This window comes from Schistocerca americana, chromosome 3, assembly GCF_021461395.2.
Source record: "Schistocerca americana isolate TAMUIC-IGC-003095 chromosome 3, iqSchAmer2.1, whole genome shotgun sequence".
NCBI lineage: Eukaryota > Metazoa > Arthropoda > Insecta > Orthoptera > Acrididae > Schistocerca > Schistocerca americana.
The window spans coordinates 457,450,036-457,472,673 of record NC_060121.1 but is presented as its reverse complement, the minus strand read 5'-3'; the positions used below and the strand labels follow the sequence as shown (position 1 = coordinate 457,472,673).

General features: G+C 42.9%; 1 protein-coding gene across 1 annotated transcript in view; it reads right to left on the bottom strand.

Annotated features, from left to right (window-relative positions):
* Positions 1–22,638, bottom strand: part of LOC124606151 (cytochrome P450 4C1-like) — a 179,288-nt gene that overhangs the window by 137,134 nt on the left and 19,516 nt on the right. Inside the window, exon 2 of the mRNA XM_047138115.1 lies at positions 12,602–12,803. Coding sequence (XP_046994071.1) covers positions 12,602–12,803 — 202 coding nt within the window. The remainder of the gene's footprint in view (positions 1–12,601; positions 12,804–22,638) is intronic.

Below are 22,638 nucleotides of genomic sequence, written 5' to 3'. Positions count from 1 at the left end.
GAGGGGTCCTGTCGTGTGACACGTCCATCCTGGCCCTGGGCAGAACTGTGGTGAATTTCGTCTCAGTGTGTCATCATTAACCAAACTTATACTACACATGTACTTCTGAGCTCTGGTCTTTTCTCGCTTGTGTCGACACCCTGCTGTCTGAAGCATCTCTGAGACCGAGAGTAAAATTTGAGGGTGCCACGCTTTCGCACCATTGCAGAGGAAGGTCGTAGACATGTTTGTGCCAAATTTCAGATTTCTATATCGAAGTGGGCAACACTTACGGGGTTTCGAAAAGTGCCCCTTCAATTGTGTTACGAGTGAATTTTGTGTCATGTGCTAATTCGTGTTAAAATGTGTTGTACAAAAGAATTATTCCGATGGCATGTAAAATCAGGAAGCGCTGGGAGAAATATAGCACCCGTCCAGTATCGTGTGTCTGGTGGCAGCCGGGCAACAATACTCCAGCTCCTATGCAACGTCCAACGTCAATGTTGCTATGAAGTCCTGATAATAATGATGAAAAACTTCGTCAGTCTATGTTCTGCGTAACTGAATAGCAGTCGTTATGCTATATGTTGGAAAAGGTCAAGCGTCTTATTGTATTGAATCTTGAAGAAAAATGAATCATTAAAAAAAATGGCTCTGAGCACTATGGGACTTAACTGCTGAGGTCGTCAGTCCCCCAGAACTTAGAACTACTTAAATCTAACTAACCTAAGGGCATCACACACATCCATGCCCGAGGCAGGATTCGAACCTGCGACCGTAGCGGTCACGCGGTTCCAGACTGTAGCACCTAGAACAGCTCGGCCACTCCGGCCGGCGAATCATTTAAAACATTGGTAGGGAAATACGAGGAGCAGTAATATATTTCAAATAAAATGATACGTAAGTAACATTGTAGACTTGAACTGTCACGAATCAGTTAACTGACGGAAATGTAAGAAACAACCCACGCTTAGTGACAGCATCATGTTAGGCAAAATATAGAACCGCTATCGTCTGGTAATAAAACCATGAATAATGCACTGAAAATACTGAATTAACCAGCAGCTCGAGGTGGCAATATGACACTTTTCGAACATAAAAGAGCTGTGTGGCATCACCTCTTGAAAATTTATCAAGCAACTTTTGTCTGAAAATGTGTTTAAAATCTGATACAGCAGTTTAGCTTCGTTTCTGCTAGTAGCTTCAAGACATCTGGATGATGGTATTGCATTGTGATTACTGAACTGAAGTTTAATATGCCCAACTGTTTTCCTTTAATGTGGAAAAAAATTACGAGAAGCGCCAAAATACTTATTATTAGGAAGAGGCTTAATCGCCGAGAGAAAGCTGATCTTTACGTTAGCATAGTCAAGAAGTGCTTTTGAAACTAATACAGATACAGAGCATATCAGTGAATATTTCAGCTTAATAATCCATTGTGCAAATTCCAGGTACTTAAATATTAGGCCCCTGATGCGGATAGTTTCACCTGAGTTGAAGAAATGAATAATTTTACAGCCAACCTCCCGATATGAAAAAGGCCATGCTGGTGACCTTCCCGTCACGATTATATTGGCAGTCGACAGATTTTTTGGAGAATCTCGAGTCGTAGTAGGGAAGCTAGGGCGAAATGGCTGCATGAAAAATGTGAAGAAATCGAAAAAGAACTGACTGTCGGAATGTCTGATGCAGCGTATAGAAAAGTAAAAACAACCTTCTATGATATCACAAGCAAGGGAGGTAACACTAAGAGCGCAATGGGAATTCCACTGTTAAATGCACAAGAGTGAACTGACAGGTGAGAGGAATACATCGAAGGTCTCTATAAGAGGCAGGACTTGTCTGATGGCGTGACAGAAGAAGAAACAGGAGTCACTACAGTACAAATGGGGGTCCAGTATTAGAATCAGAATTTTAATGAGCTTTGGAAGACTTAAGATCAAATAAGGCAGAAGGGATAGTAACATTCCATCAGAATTTCCAATACCTTGGGGGAAGTAACAGCAAAATGGCTATTAGCGTTGGTGTGTAGAACACATGGTTCTGTCGATATACCATCTGACTTTCGGAAAAACATCATCGACGCAACCATGAAGATTGCAAGAGCTGACAACTGCGGGAATTAATCACACATTCACCTTAACAGCTCCTGCAACCAAGTCACGGACAAAAATAATATATAGAACAATGGAAAAGGAAACTGACCACTACGTAGATGACGATCAGTTTGGCTTTAGGAAAGGTAAATACAGCAGCAGAGACGCAGTTCTGTCGTTACGGTAGATAATGGAAACAACACTGAAGAAAAATCAGTACACGCTCATTGGATTTGAAGAGCTGGAAAAGGTGTTGGACATCGGTAAATGGAGCAAGGTGTTCGAAATTCTGTGAAAAATGTAGATAAGCTATAGAGAAAGACGGTAATACACAACCTGTAAAAGAGCAAAAAAGGAATAATAATAGTGAAAGGCAAAAACGATGTGCTCCGACTAAAAAGGGTGTAAGACAGGAATATAGTCTTTCGCCCCTACTCTTCAGACGATGAAGTAATGACGGAAATAAACGAAAGATTCAAGAAGTGGATTAAAATTCCAGATTACAGAACATCAACGACAAGATTCACTGATTATATTCTTATCATCAGTGAAAGTGAAGAAGAGTTACATCTGTTGAAATGAATGAACAATCTAATGGATACAGAATGTGGATTGACAGTAAACCGAAGGAGAGACGAAAGTAATAAGAAGTAGCAGCAACGACAACAGAGAGAAGCTTAACATCAGAACTAGTAATCAAGAAGCTGACAAAGTTGAGGAATTCTGGCCTCTAGACACAAAAATAACCCAGGCTGAAATGAACAAAGGGGATATAAAAAGTTGAACAGCAGTTGCAAAAATGGCATTTGTGGTCGGGACTAGTCTGCTAGTATGAAACATAGGTCTCAGTTTGAGGGAAAAAGTCTGAGAATGTTGTTTAGAGTACAACACTATATGGTACTGAAACATGGACTGTGTGGAAACCGGAAAAGAAGAGATTGGTTCAGATGGCTCTGAGCACTATGGCACTTAACTTCTAAGGTCATCAGTCCCCTAGAACTTAGAACTACTAAAACCTAACTAACCTATGGACATTACACACACATCTATGCCCGAGGCAGGATTCGAACCTGCGACCGTACCTATCGCGCGGTTCCGGACTGTAGCGCCTAGAACCGCTCGGCCACCCCGGCTGACAAAAGAAGAGAATCGAAGCATTTCAGACGTGGTGCTGCAGAAGAATGATGAAAATCATTTGGTCTCATAAGACAAGGAATGAGGAGGTTGACCGCAGTATCGGCGAGGAAAGCAGTACATGGAAAATACTGACAAGCAGATGGGTCAGGATGGCAGGACATTTTTAAGACATCAGGGAGTAACTTATAATGTATTAGAGGGAGCAGTAGGGGGTGAACACTGTAGAGGAAGATAAGAGATTGTAACACATCCAGCAAATAATTAAGGACGGAGATTGCAAGTTCTACTCTGAGATGTAGAGGGTGGCACAGGAGAGGAATTCGTGGCGTGCCGCATCAAACCAGTCAGGAGACTGATGACTGAGCCAAGTCTTTGTTGTGTTCTAAACCCCGTTCCCACCACCCTCCCTGGTAAGCACTTCTATGTGTGATAAATCTTTCTGTGATTTCTATTTGTGGTAATGAAAAAGAAATGGAGGCGAGTATATGATCGGTGGCACAACGTTTCAGTTTCTACGTGCTTCTCAACTCATCTCTGGGCGACTAACGCTGTGGCATTTGGCGATTTTGGGATGGGCGCCTCGATGCTGGGTGTTTAGACTGAGGTCTAAGGCTCGACAGCGCAGTCTTCATGGCCATTCAACTGCTATGCTCGTAAAGCGGGTGACGAGCAGATTAGCTCCCTCGCATCCTATGGCAGTATGAGCGTGTTCGTGCTATATCCAGAACTTATCAGGAGTGAGAGGGTCGCCGACACGCTTCACTCGCGGCGGCAGCGAGCAGCGGATCCCTCTTAACAAGGTGCTTTATGGTGGCCGCTGAAGCAGTCTGCACATAGCGGGTGTTTATCGGCAGCGGACAAGAGCGTTAGTAGCTCATCGGCACAGCAGCTTCTCTACAACGTAAACGTTTGCAGCCTACATCCTTACTATTTTCACTGTCTTCCTCTACAGTTTTTACCCTCTACAGCTCCCTCTAGTACCACAGAAATTAATCCCTGATGTCTTAACAGACGTTATATAATCGGTGTCCGTTCTTCTTGTCACTGTTTTCTATATATTCCATTCCTCACCGTTTCTCCGCACAACCTCCCCAATCCTTATCAGACCGCCGGATTTTCAATATTCGTCTGTAGCACCACGTCTAAAATGCTTCGATTCTCTTCTTTTCCGGTATTCCCACTGTCCATGTTTCAGTATAATATAGTGCTGTGCTCCAAACGTACGTTCTCAGATTTTTTATCCTCAGATTGAGACCTATGTTTGATACTAGCAGACTGCTCCCGACCACAAATGCCATTTTTGCTACTGCTATTCAGCTTTTTATATTCTCTTTGCTCAGTTCACTCTGGCTTATTTTGTCTCCTATATAGCATAATTCCTTAACTTTGTCAGCTTCTTGATTTCCACTTCTGATGTTAAGCTTCTCGTTGCTGTCATTGCTGTTACTTCTCATTACTTTCGCCTTCCTTCGGTTTACTCTCAACCCATATTCTGTATCTATTAGACTGTTCATTCCATTCAACAGATGTAATTCTTCTTTACCTTCACTGAGGATAACAATATCGTCAACGAATCTTCTCGTTCATACCCTTTCACCTTGAATTTTAATCCCAATCTTGAAACTTTCTTTTATTTCCGTCATTGCTTCTTCGACTGAACAGAAGGGGTGAAAGACTATATCCCTCCCTTCACCCTTTTTAATCCGAGCACCTCGTTCTTGCTCTTCCACCCTTATTGTACATATTGTATATTTCCAGTCTTTCTCTATACCTTATCCTCCTTTTGCCTCTCGGCTGCCATTATCTTTCCTAAAGTCAAACCGATTGTCATCTAATATATCCTCAATGTTTATTCGGTTATTCTATATATTATTCTTGTCAGCTGTTAAGATAATATTGTATTAATTCACACACTTCTTGGCTCTTGCAGTCTTTAGAATTATGTGGATGATGTTTTTTTCCGGAAGTTTGATGGTATAGCTCTAGTCATTGCAACGTTAATAGTCGTTCTGTTGCTACTTCCCCAAATGATTTTAGAACTTATGATGGAATATTATCTACCCCTTCCACCGTATTTGATTATTCGATCCCCTGTCTTTTCCCTCCGGCCGGTGTGGCCGAGCAGTTGTAGGCGCTTCAGTCTGGATCCGAGCGACCGCTACGGTCGCAGGTTCGAATACTGCCTCGGGCATGGATGTGTGTGGCTGCAACGGATCGTGCAGCCACGTCTCGATCAATGAGTCAACAGATGGGGACGTTTGCAAGACAACAACCAGCTGCACGAACAGTTCGACGACGTTTGCAGCAGCATGGACTATCAGCTCGGAGACCATGGCCGCGGTTACCCTTGACGATGCATCACAGACAGGAGCGCCTGCGATTGAGTACTCAACGACGAACCTGGGTGCACGAATGGCAAAACGTCATTTTTTCGGATGAATCCAGGTTCTTTTTACAGCATCATGATGGTCGCATCCGTGATTGGCGACATCGCGGTGAACGCACATTGGAAGCGTGTATTCGTCATCGCCATACTGGCGTATTACCCGGCGTAATTGTATGGGGGCCATTGGTTACACGTCTCGGTCACCTCTTGTTCGCATTGACGGCAATTTGGACAGTGGACGTTACATTTCAGATGTGTTACGACCCCTAGCTCTACCCTTCATTCGATCGCTGCGAAACCCTACATTTCAGCAGGATAATGCACGACCGCATGTTGCAGGTCCTGCACGGGCCTTTCTGGATACAGAAAATGTTCGACAGCTGCCCTGGACAGCATAATCTCCAGATCTCTGGCCAACTGAAAACGTCTGGTCAATGGTGGCCGAGCAACTGGCTCGTCACAATACGCCAGTCACTACTCTTGATGAACTGTTGTATCGTGTTGAAGCTGCATGGGCAACTGTACCCGTACACGCCATCCAAGTTCTGTTTGACCCAATGCCCAGACGTATCAAGGCCGTTATTACGGCCAGAGGTGGTTGTTCTGGGTATCGATTTCTCAGGGTCTATGCACCCAAATTGCGTGAAAATGTAATCACATGTTAGTTCTAGTATAATATAGTTGTCCAATGAATACCCGTTTATCATGTGCATTTCTTCTTGGTTTAGCTGTTTTAATGACCAGTAGTGTATTTTATTCATAAATGACTTATACTTCTGTACTCCTGTAATTACCTGAACGTTTTTGTACTTGTTTCCTTCGTCGATAAACTGATCTATTTCTTCTGTTACCATGGTTTCTTCGTAGTTACCTTCTTTGTATTTAGGTCTTATTTTTTCAACTCCCGTGATTGCTCTTTTCTGAGATGTCCATTCGTCTTCAACTAAAATGCCTGCGGAACAGTAGCTATAGCCTCAGAGAACTTCTGGAGTATTCCTTCTCATCTTACCATACCCATAACCCACTTTTTTGCGCATTGATTCTTCCTGGCTAGTCTCTTGAATTTCAGCCTACTCTTTATCGTTACTAAATTGTGATCTGACTGTATATCTGTTCCTAGGTACACCTTACAAAGCAGTATGTGATTTCGGAATCTCTGTCTGTCCATGAAGTAATCAATTAAATCCTCCCGTATCTCCCAGCTTTTTCCAAGTACACCTCCTCCTCTTGCGATTCTTGAACGGAGTATTCGCTATTACAAGCTGAAATTATTTGCTGAACTCAACTAGTCTTTCGCCTTTTTCATTCCTGTCACCAATTCCATATCCTCCTGTAACCCTCTCTTCTACTCCCTACCATACAACCTTTTTCCAGTCCACCATTACTATTTGAGTTTCATCTCCCTTGAAGTACTGAACACCTGTTCAATATTATCATATACTTTCTATGTCTGCTTGCGACCGACAAATATACCTGAACTATTGTCGCTGTTGGTTTGTTGACGATTGAGATGAGAACAGCCCTATCACTGAACTGTTCACAGTACCTCAACCTCTGCCATATCTACCTATTAATAAGAATCCTTCTTCCGTTATACTCTTTTCTGCTGCTGACGACATTACCCTATATTCATCTAGAAATCCTTCCGTTCTTTCCATTTCACTTTACTGACTCCCACTGTATCTAGACTGTGCCTCAGTATTTCCCTTTCCGGGTTCTCTTAGCTACTCTACCACTTTCAATCTTCTGACATTCAACGCTCCGACTCATAGAACGTTATCCTTTCGTTGGTTATTCAATATTCTTGTCGTGTTAATAAGGAACTGAAATCTGCTTTAGGAAATTCAAAAATTTAAGAGCTCATGTAGAAATGAATCTGTTAAATGTTCAGAGAAAACAGTCAAATAGTAAAGAAAATCCAGGATGCTATGAGGCAACAGATGGCAAACAACTGTCAACGAAACCTTAAAGATTGGGCACCTGGAAGTGAAACAGTAGTACGTAAGCACCAGAATTTAGGTCACAAGTAAGAATCATTTGTTTTTTTATTATCGCAGAGCTTTAGAGGGTTAGTGGTTTCATGGATTGTTTTAAATTCTGAAACACCTTAAGAAGGAGACTATAGTTATGTTTCGATGACGACTGGTGCGTGTTCAACATTTCATTATACTAGATTACATAGGGGAACGTTATCAATGATGTCAGTAAACGAATTAGGTCCTAAAGTATTTAAAAAAAGTTAGACCTGTGGTTAATAAAGGGATAGTGAGAAACAGCGTCACGTAGACTGATCATCTACGATCCGGTGGGCAATACAAATCCAGGTGTATTTTCTAAATGGCTTGAGGGAATATTTTCTAAATTTTAAACACTTGTTAACAGAATTACAATCATTGTTGGTCATATACGATATGAAGCTGCTGAATGGAGCCCGTTGCCACTATCTCTTTTTCGCTTGTTGGCTGCTGTCTTTCTCTTCAACCATCATTGCCTCCTCGCCAATATGTCCTTGGGGATGGTTTGCTCGGCGTTTTTGACCCCTAGACCGGGAAACATTAACACGTGGGTATGGCAGATGCAGGAAAGTGGACAAATTTTTTTGTGGTAAAATTCGCCGATCTGGAGTGGGGATCGAGACACCAAAGGCATAGGTATTGTCTCCATTCAGCTCTTTTTTTTCGTTTCTGCTGTCTCTTATCTCTTTTGCTCCCATACTACTGTCTCCATTAATCTCTCTTGCACTGCCACTTTCTGTCTCCTATCATCACTGTGTCCTCTCTCTTCCTCTCCCATTGGCACTATCTCCTCTGTCTTCCACCGTTGATGTCTGCTACTCTCTTTCAACACAAAAAAGCGTGAATATGTTCGCAAACGGAAACTGTTGTTGAGGAAGGCGGAATGAAAATAGAGGCAGTTGGTTTTTCAGTTTTCTGTCAGAGTATTTTAAACAGGAACAATTCTTTTATTGCTCCGACAGGAGTATTTTTCGCTGCTCCCTTTCTGTTACCTGACACAGCATGGTGTAATGCTTATATAAAACTAATTCCGTAGGTCTGTCAGGTTTTGACAGCTTCGACACATTTGCATGCTTTGACTCAAATAATAATACAAGATTAACACAAAATCATCTCCCATCGAACGCAAGCTCACCTTATACTTTACATAAAAATGGACAACAGTTTTAGGCTACACCTACAGTATACAAAAAAATGCGGTGTTTGATTTGTAAGTACGAAAAACTTTGTATGACCAAATAATTTTTGGACTTGATTACGCCGTCAGGTGGCATCATAGATTAATTTCCAGGTTAATACAGCCTGGATAGACGTGAAGTGTCCGTTACAAAGAGCGCCACATAGATTTATTAGCAAAAAATGGCAATTAAAAACATAGCTAGGTGGCCTCAGAACCCTTGCGGTCACCCCAGAACCTTGCCATGTGTTCACTACATCAGCGAAAACAGCATTTACTTCTCATCCAGAAAAGTACGTGCACATTTTGCGTGCACAAGTACTCTAATTTTCAACCACTCTTTCTCGATAAGGGATAATGATAGTAATGAATAATTATTTTTAAAAAAAACCGAAGTTCCCCGAGAACATCATCTTAAGAATGTATGGCAAAAATTTTGACGATTTCGCATGAATATGTAGAAGTGGTCTTCCCACAGATGGTACTTTAGGAATTAAAAGAAATCACGTTTTTTGCGTTTATCTTGATAATGGACAAAGATTTTCAAAAACGGGAAAATGGAGTTTCGAGTTAAATTTCTGAAGGTAGTAAAATTAAATTTGAGGCATTTGCTGTGTTTATTTATTTAGATAAGTGCAGCCCATGGTACAAAAGCAGCTAGAAACCAACTTTTGCGGTTTTCTTTGAACCTCTGGATCTCGGTAACGGATAGTGATACCGACAAAGGTTTCGAAGTTCCCCGAAAGCATCATTTTAAGGACATATAGTAAAAATTTTGATCGTTTGTCTTGAATAGACATTATAGAATGATCATCACCACAATTGGTATTTATAGTAACCAAAAATCAGGGTTTTTCGGGGTTTTCCCAGGACCCCCTCATGGATAACTGATACATAAGCGCCTAAACCTATCCCGTGGATGACTGGGTGTTGTGTGCTGTCCTTAGGTTATTTAGGTTTACGTAGTTCTAAGTTCTAGGGGACTGATGACCATAGATGTTAAGTCCCATAGTGCTCAGAGCCATTTGAACTTATCCTGTACCATACGTAATGCAAAAGCACCAACCGATTTGTTTAGTTTTCCTGTATTGTAGGATCGCTACAGTATTCTCGATCTTCTGATGGATACAAAAACGGTCACAAGGTTAAGGACTGACCAAAACACTTGATCCCTTGGGTCTGTGATCAACATATTACCCCTGAAAATCTCAGTTTCGCACGCGGATGTGTGGAACGAATTGATACCGTGCGCTTTTGTGCACGGTCCGATACCTAATACAGCGGATATCAAGGAATTCGCAGGCAGCGAATTAATTTCGAAGTGTTTCGTATGGCTGTGGATCGTCAGACATGCCTGTAAAGAAAACTTTGTGCTTTGTGTTCTACCTTACGGCAGGTCTTGTCATGGGGGAAGCCCCGTCAGAGAAGCATGAGCTTCTAGGGAAGTGATTGCAGTGGTCTCTTCCCGTTGCCTTCTACTGATTATGATGAAATGACAATGAGGACAACACAACACCCTGTCCCCGAGCGGAAAAAATCTCGGTCCCAGCCGGGAATCGAACCTAGGCCCCTTGACGTGACAAACCGCCCCGCTGACCACTCATTTATAGGGGCGGACAAACATGCATCTAAGTTTCAAACTATTATTAATTTCTCTAAGGTAATGTAGCTTTAGCTGTTCAGTTATTTATTTACTGTTCAAAGAAGGTGAATGATTTCGAAAGAAATTAAATATACGCATTCCACGAAATTTTGTTAGTCTTTAACTGTGTTTTAACTGCTACAGTACAAACGTAGTTGTTATAACTGGATCGTTGGTCTAGGACAACAGTGATAAAGCATCATTTTAAGGAAAATTCTTGCAGACAAATTTTGAAAAGCAGTATGATAAATTCGTCGTTGCTTTGATGAATGTGTATAATAAAGGAGAATGTCGCCTCTATTGTGGAACTGTTTAGTAAATCAAAGTGGCATGAAACTTTCGAAATGTTGGAACAGCAAAGTAATTAAATATTAACGGTAAATACGAGAAAAGCTGGATTGGCATGAAAGATGATCTTTGCATTTTGTAAGAAGCTTGTTGCCTTAAGAGTAAACCGTCTATTATGTCTAAAGACAATCTAAATGAAATTACATTAGCACACTTAAATTCATGTAGTGGAAGCTTTATTTCCACTACCACCGTCTGAAATGAATTACACAATGGAGGAGTGATAAATGATAATACATAATTAATAAAAAAGTGTCTTATGTAATGGAATTATATATTCAGAACAGAAGATTTATTCCCATTCTCGTAATATGGTATCGCGATGTAAGATGAAGATATTTACTGGTTAGATCAGCAGTATAGGCACTTCATAATGAGTACAGATTTATCAGATAGTATCTGGAAGAAAAGAAGTGGTGTATGTTTTCCATACAGCTAATTTTATTCTGTACTGAGATTAAGAGAAAATGTTAGGAAACTGTAGAGTGGGCAAGTAACAACAGTGGTATCGAAAGTACGAGGGTGATTGTCCTTCAGATGAAGAAATAATTGAAGTTATTATATATTATGATTATGAACGTAAGGGCCGGCCGGAGTGGCCGAGCGGTTCTAAGCCTACAGTCTTGGAACCGCGCGACCTCTACGGTCGCAGGTTCGAGTCCTGACTCGGGCATGGATGTGTGTGTTGTCCTTAGGTTAGTTAGGTTTAAGTAGTTCGAAGTTCTAGGGGACTGATAACCACAGCAGTTAGGTTCCATAGTGCTCAGAGCCAACCGAGCGAGGTGGCGCAGTGGTTAGCACACTGGACTCGCATTCGGGAGGACGACGGTTCAATCCCGTCTCCGGCCATCCTGATTTAGGTTTTCCGTGATTTCCCTAAATCGTTTCAGGCAAATGCCGGGATGGTTCCTTTGAGAGGGCACGGCCGATTTCCTTCCCCATCCTTCCCTCACCTGAGCTTGCGCTCCGTCTCTAATGACCTCGTTGTCGACGGGACGTTAAACACTAATCTCCTCCTCCTCCTCAGAGCCATTTTTTTTATGAACGTAAAGTGTGTGTAAAATGAGAATTAGGGCAATGATACATAGAAAACCCCATCACAGTCACGTTTGTAGAGCCTTAAACAGATACCGCAGTCACTGGTTGGATATGCTTAAAAAAAATAACGCTGTGACGCTGACAGGGCTCTTAAGGTGAATACTGCTGTTAGCAGGCGGGATCGTTAAATTATTTGGAAGTCAAATAAGTGGCGCAGTTAAATAAATCTTGCGTCCACTGTTGTGGGTGTGGTTGAAGAAGTATGTATTTATTTATTGCATTTAAAGCACAGTGGAAGCAATTAAAATGGAAGAGTTCTAATAAAGACGGAAATATTTAGAATGATAATGTGCTTTATTATTTATGATCATTCATAGCAATAAAAAACTATTACAAAAATTTAAATCGGCACTCACTCTTAAGGAATACTTACACCTATTTATATGCGCAAGGAGAATTTTTTGGAATGAATATAATTAATAATATTAAGAACTCTTTTTTTCTATATATGTAAAAGCTGTGACCCACAAAGATCTGACTCAACAACTGTAATATTGACAAAAAATACTTTTATTGGTATGTGATCTTTCCATTCAAAAGACGAAGTTATGTTTGACCCAATTTTTGGCTTGTTTGACCGAAGCAACAATTTAGACAGTGTGTGCAGTGCGCAACTCAGAAAATAAACTTTCGTTGCATAGTATCTCAATAACTGTCCTCCTTACCATAGTACATAAATTACCTTTCTCTGCCTTTAGTCACCGTTAAGTTCTTTATGCTTACCTCAGAGTGGAACGTTGGCTCAATGAGTCTGCGGTGTTCCTTCCAGATGTTTCCTTTACTGGTGATAAGTCCGTTTCCTGTGAAAGGGAGCAGAGGAGTAACTGCGTAAGCGTCCCTGCCACGCATCTTGACTCCTACCAGAAGCCTCTTGGCATCTTCTGGCCTTGTCACCACAACAATAAGTTTGGGACCGGCATAGAACCTGCGAAAGAAGCTGCGATTACCCAGTATTCTTTGCGTTAACCGGTTATACACGTCGCTCTGCATAAATGTTTACCTTTTATAACGTAATGGTCTCTGCGGCATATTCAAGCGAATCACCTCAATTCGTAACCACAATTCATCACAAACTCCTTGAGATGAGAACAGTTTTCAGACATTTAAAAATATTGGACATCAGATCCAAATATAAAGAAAGCAACAGAACTACAGCCCTATATCATGTTCGTTGATTTATGGGTTTACAGGTTCTAAACGTCGAGGTTATCAGCGTCCTCACAAATTTTAAAAGGAACTTACGAGGATAAAAGGGCTGTAAACGTTATCATACTGACTAACTCACTCCAACCTCACTCGGGTCGATCCACACAATCACTCCATATCACACGCCGTAAAACAAAGGAAAATTAGTGAAAGGCTCTACACCTGGGGTGAAAACATAATAACTGGTCTAACCCTCATAAAAAAAGGGTTAGGCCAGTCACGCTGTTAACACATTAAGAACATATACCTAAGACAATAAATTCCCGGGGCGATTGGAGCTTGAGGATACGATTAAGGGAAGCAACAGAGCAACAAACGGAGTCCTTCTGTTTGAAGTCATCGGTAAAGACAGCTGCAGAGTTGTGGTGCTCAGTTAATATGTCATAAAATAAAGTATTAAAAACATATGCAGGAGTGCGATCTCATCTGTAGTGCACTACATCTAAAATTGCTCTAGACCTCTGCAGTAACCTTGGTGGCAGGTGGTTAAAGCCCTGGATTTGGGGCTATACTCACTTCACACGAAATGATACCAGTGCACACTGCAGACGGGGTCCCAAACGGCACTGTTGCTCGTGGATGACTGGAGATAAAGTATTCCAGTGGCGGGCGAGTAATAGCGTGGTATGCAGGTCGAGTCGGAACTACGAGGAACTTACAAGCCTGGCGCACAATAAGGAGCTGCCGCCTGAAGGTGAGCGGCTGTTCCCCAGCCTCAGCACACAGACAGGGTATAGGACTAGTCCTGTAAGCATCCATGTCCAGCCTAATCCCCTCATGGTGGACAGCATCAAGTATCTTCAGGTAAGAAGACCTACAGTATCATCAGGAGTAGTGACTGGTGTATTGTGACGAGCCAGTTGCTCGGCCACCATTGACCAGACGTTTCCAATTGGTGAGAGATCTGGAGAATGTGCTATCCAGGGCAGCAGTCGAACATTTTCTGTATCCAGAAAGGCCCGCACAGGGCCTGCTACATGCGGTCGTGCATTATCTTGCTGAACTGTAGCGTTTCGCAGGGATCGAATGAAGGGTTGAGCCACGGGTCGTAACACATCTGAAACGTAACGTCCACTGTTCAAAATGCCGTCAATGCGAACAAGAGGTGACCGAGACGTGTAACCAATGGCACACCATACCATCAAGCCGAGTGATACGCCAGTATGGCGATGACGAATACACGCTTCCAATGTGCGTTCACCGCGATGTCGCCAAACACGGATGCGACCATCATGATGCTGTATACTGAATATGGATTCATCCGAAAATGACGTTTTGCCATTTGTGCACCCAGGTTCGTCGTTGAGTACACCATCGCAGGCGCTCCTGTCTGTGATGCAGCGCCAAGGGTAATCGCAGCCATGGTCTCGGAGCTGATAGTCCATACTGCTGCAAACATCGTCGAACTGTTCGTACAGATGGTTGTTGCCTTGCAAACGTCCACATCTGTTGACTCAGGGATCGAGACGTGGCTGCACGATGCGGATAAAATGCCTGTCATCTCGACTGCTAGTGATACGAGGCCATTGGGATCCAGTACGGCGTTCCGTATTACCCTCCTGAACCCACCGATTCCATATCCTGCTAACAGTCATTGGATCTCAACCAACGCGAGCAGCAATGTTGCGACACGATAAACCGCAACCGCGATAGGCTACAATCCGACCTTTATGAAAGTCGGAAACGTGATGGTACGCATTTATCCTCCTTACACGAGGCATCACAACAACGTTTCACCAGGAACCGCCAGTCAACTGCTGTTTGTGTATGAGAAATCGGTTGGAAACTTCTCTCATGTCAGCACGTCAGCACGGCGGCAACCTTGTGTGAATGCTCTGAAAAGCTAATGATTTGCATATCACAGCATCTTCTTCCTGTGGGTTAAATTTCGCGTCTGTAGCACATCATCTTCGTGGTTTAGCAATTTTAATGGCCAGTAGTGTACTTTATAATATTCAGTGCCTTGTGGATATAGCTTTTATGTCTCTTAGGTGTGGTGACCATGACAATTCGGAGACGAAAATCAGGTCCAGAAATCTCACTGACTCTTTAAAACGTAGAACTATATCCCTCATATGCAAGTCAGATAAATTAAAAATACGACGAGAGCGATCAAATCGAACACAGACTCACTTACCAGCAAAAAACTGAAATCCCTCTTTTCAGCCCACACCTCTAACCTCTGCACTGTAAGCTGCAGCTGAAGAGTCGGTGTCGCAACACTTAAAGAAGGACAGGAAACAGAAAAATTGTCCACAAATAAGGAGCACTGCACAGGACTCTTTACCGTATATATGATGCTGTTTATAGCTACGGAAAAACACTACCCTGAGTGACAACTCTCTCTTACTCAAAACGATTCGACGGCTTGTCACCAGATATCAAAGAATACACCGAGACAGTGATGCTTACATCAGAAAGCCTGCTGAATAGCCCCCCTTAGTAGGGTCACGTTCTCGGCAGTGGACAGAAATCTCCGGAATCCACACTGTGAGCGGCTAAGAAGTTGTCTGGTCCCTTACAAAGAGGCCAAGCGACCATTAATCATTCGTTTCAGGATATTGTCTACACAGTTCGTTAAGGTGATGCTCCGGTAACTACTGCGACATTTGCTGTCCTTTCTTGGTTTAAGGAGAGATCTCAAAATTGCCCGTCTCCACGAGTTGGGAAAATGACCTGCCTGCCATATCAAATTCAAACATTCAAGGAGGATTTCCTCTGACACTGCTGGTAAATGTCGATCCATGCAGTATAGGATTTGGTAGTGACTGGGTGCAGTATGGCGAGTCTGCCGATTCCAGCTCCCACATGAAGAAAGGGCCGCTGTAAGAGGCAGAGTTGTGGGGTCTGAAATCCAACTGAACCCTCTTGACAGTCGCACGCAATGGCGAAACGCCAGGTCCTGGGTGTCATTGGCAATAGTCATTGCAAAATGCTCTGTCATCGTCTGAGAGATGTACCTAGATGTTGAAAGTTTCTGGCAGATTAAAACTGTGTGCCGGACCGAGACTCGAACTCGGGACCTTTGCATTTCGCGGCCAAGTGCTCTACCAACTGAGCTACCCAAGCACGACTCACGCCCCGTCCTCACAGCTTTACTTCTGCCAGTACCTCGTCTCCTACCTTCCAAACTTTACAGAAGCTCTCCTGTGAACCCTGCAGAACTAGAACTCCTGAAAGAAAGGGTATTGCGGATACATGGCTTAGCCACAGCCCTGGGGGATGTTTCCAGAATGAGATTTTCCAGAATGAGATTTTCACTCTTCTACCTAGATGTTGTTTGGAGACACCCCTCTTTCAGCACTGCTGCTGTTGGTAAACGACCGTGTTTACCCTAAATCCTCCTCGGGGCCTCCCAAACTTTTGTAGAACAAGTGGAATGGTTGACAGGATCCAGGAACGCTTGTATGATCTTTTTTTGTTCACCTTAATTACGTGTCGAGCTTTGGTTCTTCCAACTCGAAAGGCTGTGGGGTTGTCTGGCGTTGGTCAGTATCTAAACTGTCGGAGAGCTGTGCGCCTTTCCCGAATTGCTGAGCGAGACTCAACGGTCCGTCAAGGTACAGGTTGCCTCCTAAGATAACCTGAAGGATTTGGGATGGATAAATTAGCGTCATGATGGATCACTCGTGTGATTCTGGACTCAGTTTCGGTGTTCAAATAGAGCCATCTGGATGAACAGGATCCAGTTAGTTCTGCTGACCATCGATTTCGGTGGCATGGGTGGTGAAGTTGTGTAATAAAACCTGTGAGAGCCTCAGAGTCTATCGCATCCTTTTGCACAAAAACTGCAATGAATATTGCTTGCTGGTCAGTAACCAAGGAAAGAGCAGAAGAGTGGTGTGTGTTATCCACAAACACAGCAATCCCTTCCTTGGCTCTTTCCCCAGTCAGGTCATCCTTTGGGTGGAGGGCATAGTCCCATAACACAGGGGCGTCAGTGGCCTTAAGATACATTTCCTGCAAACACAAGCACAGAGGTGTGTGCCTGTGCCCATTTTCAGTTTCTCCACATGTGTCCTGAACCCATTTATGTTCCCCTGTAGTATAGGAACCATTTGTCACGAAGGTTGCGCTTTCACCATATCTTTCCGCCGTGGTGAGGAGAAAGATGGCTGCCTTGAGTAGACTTCGCATTCCATTGGCTCTGTAGCAGAAGCAGCAGAATCGCCATGTCGAACGACATCGACATAGTCTGATGATCTACCGCCTGTTTTTGCTGTGGTGGAAGCTTTCCATTTGCTTTTTGTCTTCGGAGGTGTCGGCAGCTCTGCAATGGTGCTACGTGACTTTATCTGATGTTTTTGGGATGGCTGTGAGCTTTGAAACAAATGCAGCTTGACTAATGCTCTGACAAACGCTGGTACTGACACTAGAAACTTCTGTTTTTCTAGAACCACTGGCTCTGGAAATAGGCTTTTTAAGAGCTGAAAAAAAATAATGTAGTGAATGTGGAAAGCTGCATTGTCTTATAGATCTTATGGTGTCACCACGCGCCTATACCGTGCGTTTCGATGTTTCAGTCTTGAGGAGAGGAGCAACCGTCTCCGTCATGGGCGGCTTTGGCATGTTTGCCGAAAGTGGTTTCGCCGTTATAACCTAAGGTGATGTGCCCAAAGCGCTGGCATTTAAAACAGCGCATTCGGTTGGAACATAGGGCCGTATGATTAGGCGAAGGAAATCTGCCATGGTATGCCCTGGGATTTTCATGCTATTGAAGGTAAAGTTAAGGAGTCAGATTATACTACATAGCCTTTTTTTTTATTTAGGTTCTTTTTGTGATCAGTCTTCTGATTGGTTTGATGTGGCCCGCCATGAATTCCTCTACTGCACTTGCAACCTGTGTCCTGTGTCCTCTGTTGTTTTCTGGATGCATTCTGATCTCTGCGTTCCCCTACCATTTTTAACCGTTACAACTCCCTGAAGTACCAAGGAAGTTATTCCCTGGTGTCTTTACGCATGTCCCATCATACTGTGCCTTTTTCTTCCCAGTTTTTTCTACGTATTCCTTTCCCCACCTCATTCTATACATTTTCAGTCCACCTAATTTTCAAGATTCTTCTGTAGCAACACATCTTAAATACTTCGATTCTATTCTTTTCCAGTTTTCCCACTGTTTCATTACCATACAGTGCTATGCTCAAAACTTACATTCCCAGAATTTTTTCCTCAAATTAAGACCTATGTTTGATGCTAGTAGACTTGTCTTATAGGAATGTCCTTTTTTCAGTGCTAGACTGCTTTGTATGTCCTTCTTGCTCCGTTGGCCTTGGGTTACTTTCGTGCTTTCGTGCCAGGTATCAGAGTTCCTTAAGTTCAGCTACTTCGTGATCCCCAGTCCTGATGTTAAGTTTCTCACTGTTCTCATTTCTGCTACTTCTCTTTACTTTCGTCTTCTTCGATTCACTCTCAAGCCATGTTCTGTAGTCATTAGACTGTTCATTTCGTTCAGCATGAGCTTTATTTCTTCTTCATTTTCACTGAGTATAGTAATATCACAAGCAAATCGTATCACTGATTTCCTTGCAGCTTGAATTTCCATCCCACTCTTGGACCTTCCTTTTATTCCCGTCATTGTTCCCTTGATGTGTAGCTTGAACAGTGTCAGCGAAAGACTTGATCCCCTGTCTCTTCTGAATCGACTCCTGTTTTCTCTTCTGTCACATCAGACAAACCTTCCCCTTCCAACAAATCTGCCATCTCCTCTGCATTTAATACTGGAATTCCCGTTGCATCCGTAATTTTATCACCTTTGCTTTCAATTTCACCGAAGGCTGTACTGACTTTACTGTATATTGAGCCAGTCCTTCCAACAACCATTTCTTTTTCGATTTCTTCACTTTCTAGAAGTAGCCATTTCGTCCAGTATCTGATTTCGAAATCTCAGCCTGACAATGGTGTAATCTAACTGAAAGCTTTCCGCATCTCCCGTCCTTTTCCAATTATACCTCCTCCTCGGACAATTCTTGAAGCGAGTATTGGTTATTACTAGCTGAAATTTATTGCAGAACTCAATTAGTCTTTCTGCTCTCTCGTTCCTAGCACCAAGCCCATATTCTCTCGTAACCCTTTCTTCTACTCTTTCCCCTACGGCTGCATTCTAGTCCCCTTGATTATTAGATTTTCATCTCCATTTATGCTCTGAATTACCCGTTCAATATCCTCATATGCTTTCTCTATCTCTTCATCTTCGGCTTCCGACGTCGACATGTATACCTGAACTATAGTTTTCGGTGTAGGTTTGCTGTCGATTCTGACGAGAAAACCCTATTACTGAAATGCTTACAATAACTCACCCCCCGCCCTACCTTTCTATTCATAGCGAATCCTACTTTCATTACGTCATTTTCTCCTGCTGATGATATTACACTATACTCATTTGACCAGAATTACTTGTCTTCTTTCCATTTCACTACACTGACCCCCACTGTATCTACGAGGTGCATTCAAATTCTAAGGCCTCCAATTTTTTTTCTAATGAACTATTCACCCGAAATTGATGAAACTGGCGTTACTTCTCGACGTAATCGCCCTGCAGACGTACACATTTTTCACAAAGCTGACGCCATGATTCCATGGCAGCGGCAAAGGCTTGTTTAGGAGTCTGTTTTGACCACTGGAAAATCGCTGAGGCAATAGCAGCACGGCTGGTGAATGTGCGGACACGGAGAGTGTCTTTCATTGTTGGAAAAAGCCAAAAGTCTCTACGAGCCAGGTCAGGTGAGTAGGGAGCGTAACGTTAGCTCGATGTGCGGGCGCGTTGTCTTGGAGAAACAGCACACGCGCAGCCCTTCCCGGACATCTTTGTTGCAGTGCAGGAAGGAATTTGTTCTTCAAAACATTTTCGTAGGATGCACATGTTACCGTAGTGCCCTTTGGAACGCAATGGGTAAGGATTACGCCCTCGCTGTCCCAGAACATGGGCACCATCATTTTTTCAGCACTGGCGGTTACCCGAAATTTTTTTGGTGGCGGTGAATCTGTGTGCTTCCATTGAGCTGACTGGCGCTTTGTTTCTGGATTGAAAAATGGCATCCACGTCTCATCCATTGTCACAACCGACGAAAATAAAGTCCCATTCATGCTGTCGTTGCGCGTCAACATTGCTTGGCAACATGCCACACGGGCAGCCATGTGGTCGTCCGTCAGCATTCGTGGCACCCACCTGGATGACACTTTTCGCATTTTCAGGTCGTCATGCAGGATTGTGTGCACAGAACCCACAGAAATGCCAACTCTGGAGGCGATCTGTTCAACAGTCATTCGGCGATCCCCCAAAACAATTCTCTCCACTTACTCGTCATGTTGTTAGACGGGCTTGTGCGAGCCCGATGTTGTTTCGGTTTGTTGTCACACGATGTTCTGCCTTCATTAAACTGTTGCACCCATGAACGCACTTTCGACACATCCATAACTCCATCACCACATGTCTCCTTCAACTGTCGATGAATTTCAATTGGTTTCACACCACGCAAATTCAGAAAACGAATGATTGCACGCTGTTCAGGTAAGGAAAACGTCGCCATTTTAAGTATTTAAAACACTTCTCATTCTCGCCGCTGGCGGTAAAATTCCATCTGCCGTATCTCTGGGACGTATTGACAATAAACTCGGCCTCATTTTAAAACAATGCGCATGTTTCTATCTCTTTCGAGTCCGGAGAAAAAAAATCGGAGGCCTTAGAACTTGAATGCACCTCGTAGATTGAGCCTTAGTATTTCCCTTTACAGATTTGTCTATTTTCTCTACGACGTTCAAACTTTTGACATTCGATGCCCCGTCTCGTGGAACGTAATCCATTCCTTGGTTATTCAGTCTTTGTTTCATAGTCACCTCCCCTTTGACAATCCCTTCCCGCAGATCCGAATGGAGAACTCGCCGAGAATCTTTTGCCAAACGAGAGATCATCACGACACTTCTTCAATTAGAGGCCACATGTCGTGAGGATATGCTTTATGTGTCTTTAATTCATTAATTTCCTCATGCGATCATTGCTGATTCTTCTGCCTTTATGTGCATTTTCCCACCCCAAGGGCAATAGAGTGCATTGAACCTCTGCCCGCTTCTCGGCACCCTTTGACAAGGCCTTTGGTTGAATGAGTGTGATTTCTTATGCCCGAAGTCTTCGGCCGCCATTGATGTTGATTTTTATTCGAAATTCAAACGGTACCGGGATTCGAACCCGGGAATGAGGTCGTTTCGATAACTAATAAAAGTGGCAACCCTTTTTTTTATAGGGAATTATTTTTGAACTTCATCAGACTGAGCATTTTCGCATACAATCGAAAGACAATTTAAATAAATGGAATGTAGTGAATTCGTACCCGCGAATTGGTTGCCACATTGTGCGACGTTTGCCACTTCTTTTAGGCTACCGACATTCCTGTTTTTTTTTTTTTACAGTTTCTCAATACTTGAAGTAAAGAAAGAATCTTTAATTTTAATTAATTTTTCCTTTCTTTAGTTTTTGTTGGTTTATTTACTTTGTACTTTCGGTTTGTTAGCGCCACAGTCAGCTACAGGTGGAAGGAGACAAGGTAAACAGGGATCGAATCCCGAAGCCTGGCCACAATGCATCACAAATGTTCAAATGTATGTAAATTGCTAAGGGACCAAACTGCTGGGGTCATCGGTCCCTAGACTTACACGATAGTTGCTGAACAGTTTAGAGAAAATTTGAGTCTCGTAACAAATAAATATCCCATTCATACGGCTATAGTTGGTGGGGACTTCAACCTTCCCTCGATATGTTGACCAAAATACTTGTTCAAAACCGGTGGTAGGGAGAAAACATCTTCCGAGCTTGTCCTAAATGCTTTCTCCGAAAATTATTTCTAGCAGTTAGTCCACGAACCCACGCGAATTGTAAATGGTTGCGAAAACACACATGACCTCTTAGCCACAAACAATCCAGAGCTGATAGCATCATGACTGATACAGGGATTAGTGATCACAAGGTCGTTGTAGCTAGGCTCAATACCGTTTCTTCCAAATCCACCAGAAACAAACGCAAAATAATTTTATTTAAAAAAGCGGATAGTGTCACTAGAAGCCTTCCTAAGAGACAATCTCCATTCCTTCCGAACTGACTATGCAAATGTAGACGAGATGTGGGTCAAATTCAAAGATATAGTAGCAACAGCAATTGAGAGATTCATACCTCATAAACTGGTAAGAGATGGAACTGATCCCCCATGGTATACAAAACAGGTCCGAACGCTGTTTCAGAGGCAACGGAAAAAGCATGCGAAGTTCAGAAGAACGCGAAATCCCGAAGATTGTTTAAAATTTACAGATGTGCGAAATTTGGCACGGACTTCAATGCGAGATGCCTTTAATAGGTTCCACAACGAAAAATTGTCTCGAAATTTGGTAGAAAATCCGAAGAAATTCTGGTGGTATATGAAGTACACAAGTGGCAAGACGCAGTCAATACCTTCGCTGCGCAGTGCCGATGGTACTGTTACCGATGACTGTGCCGCTAAAGCGGAGTTATTGAACGCAGTTTTCCGAAATTCCTTCACCAGGGAAGACGAATGGAATATTCCAGAATT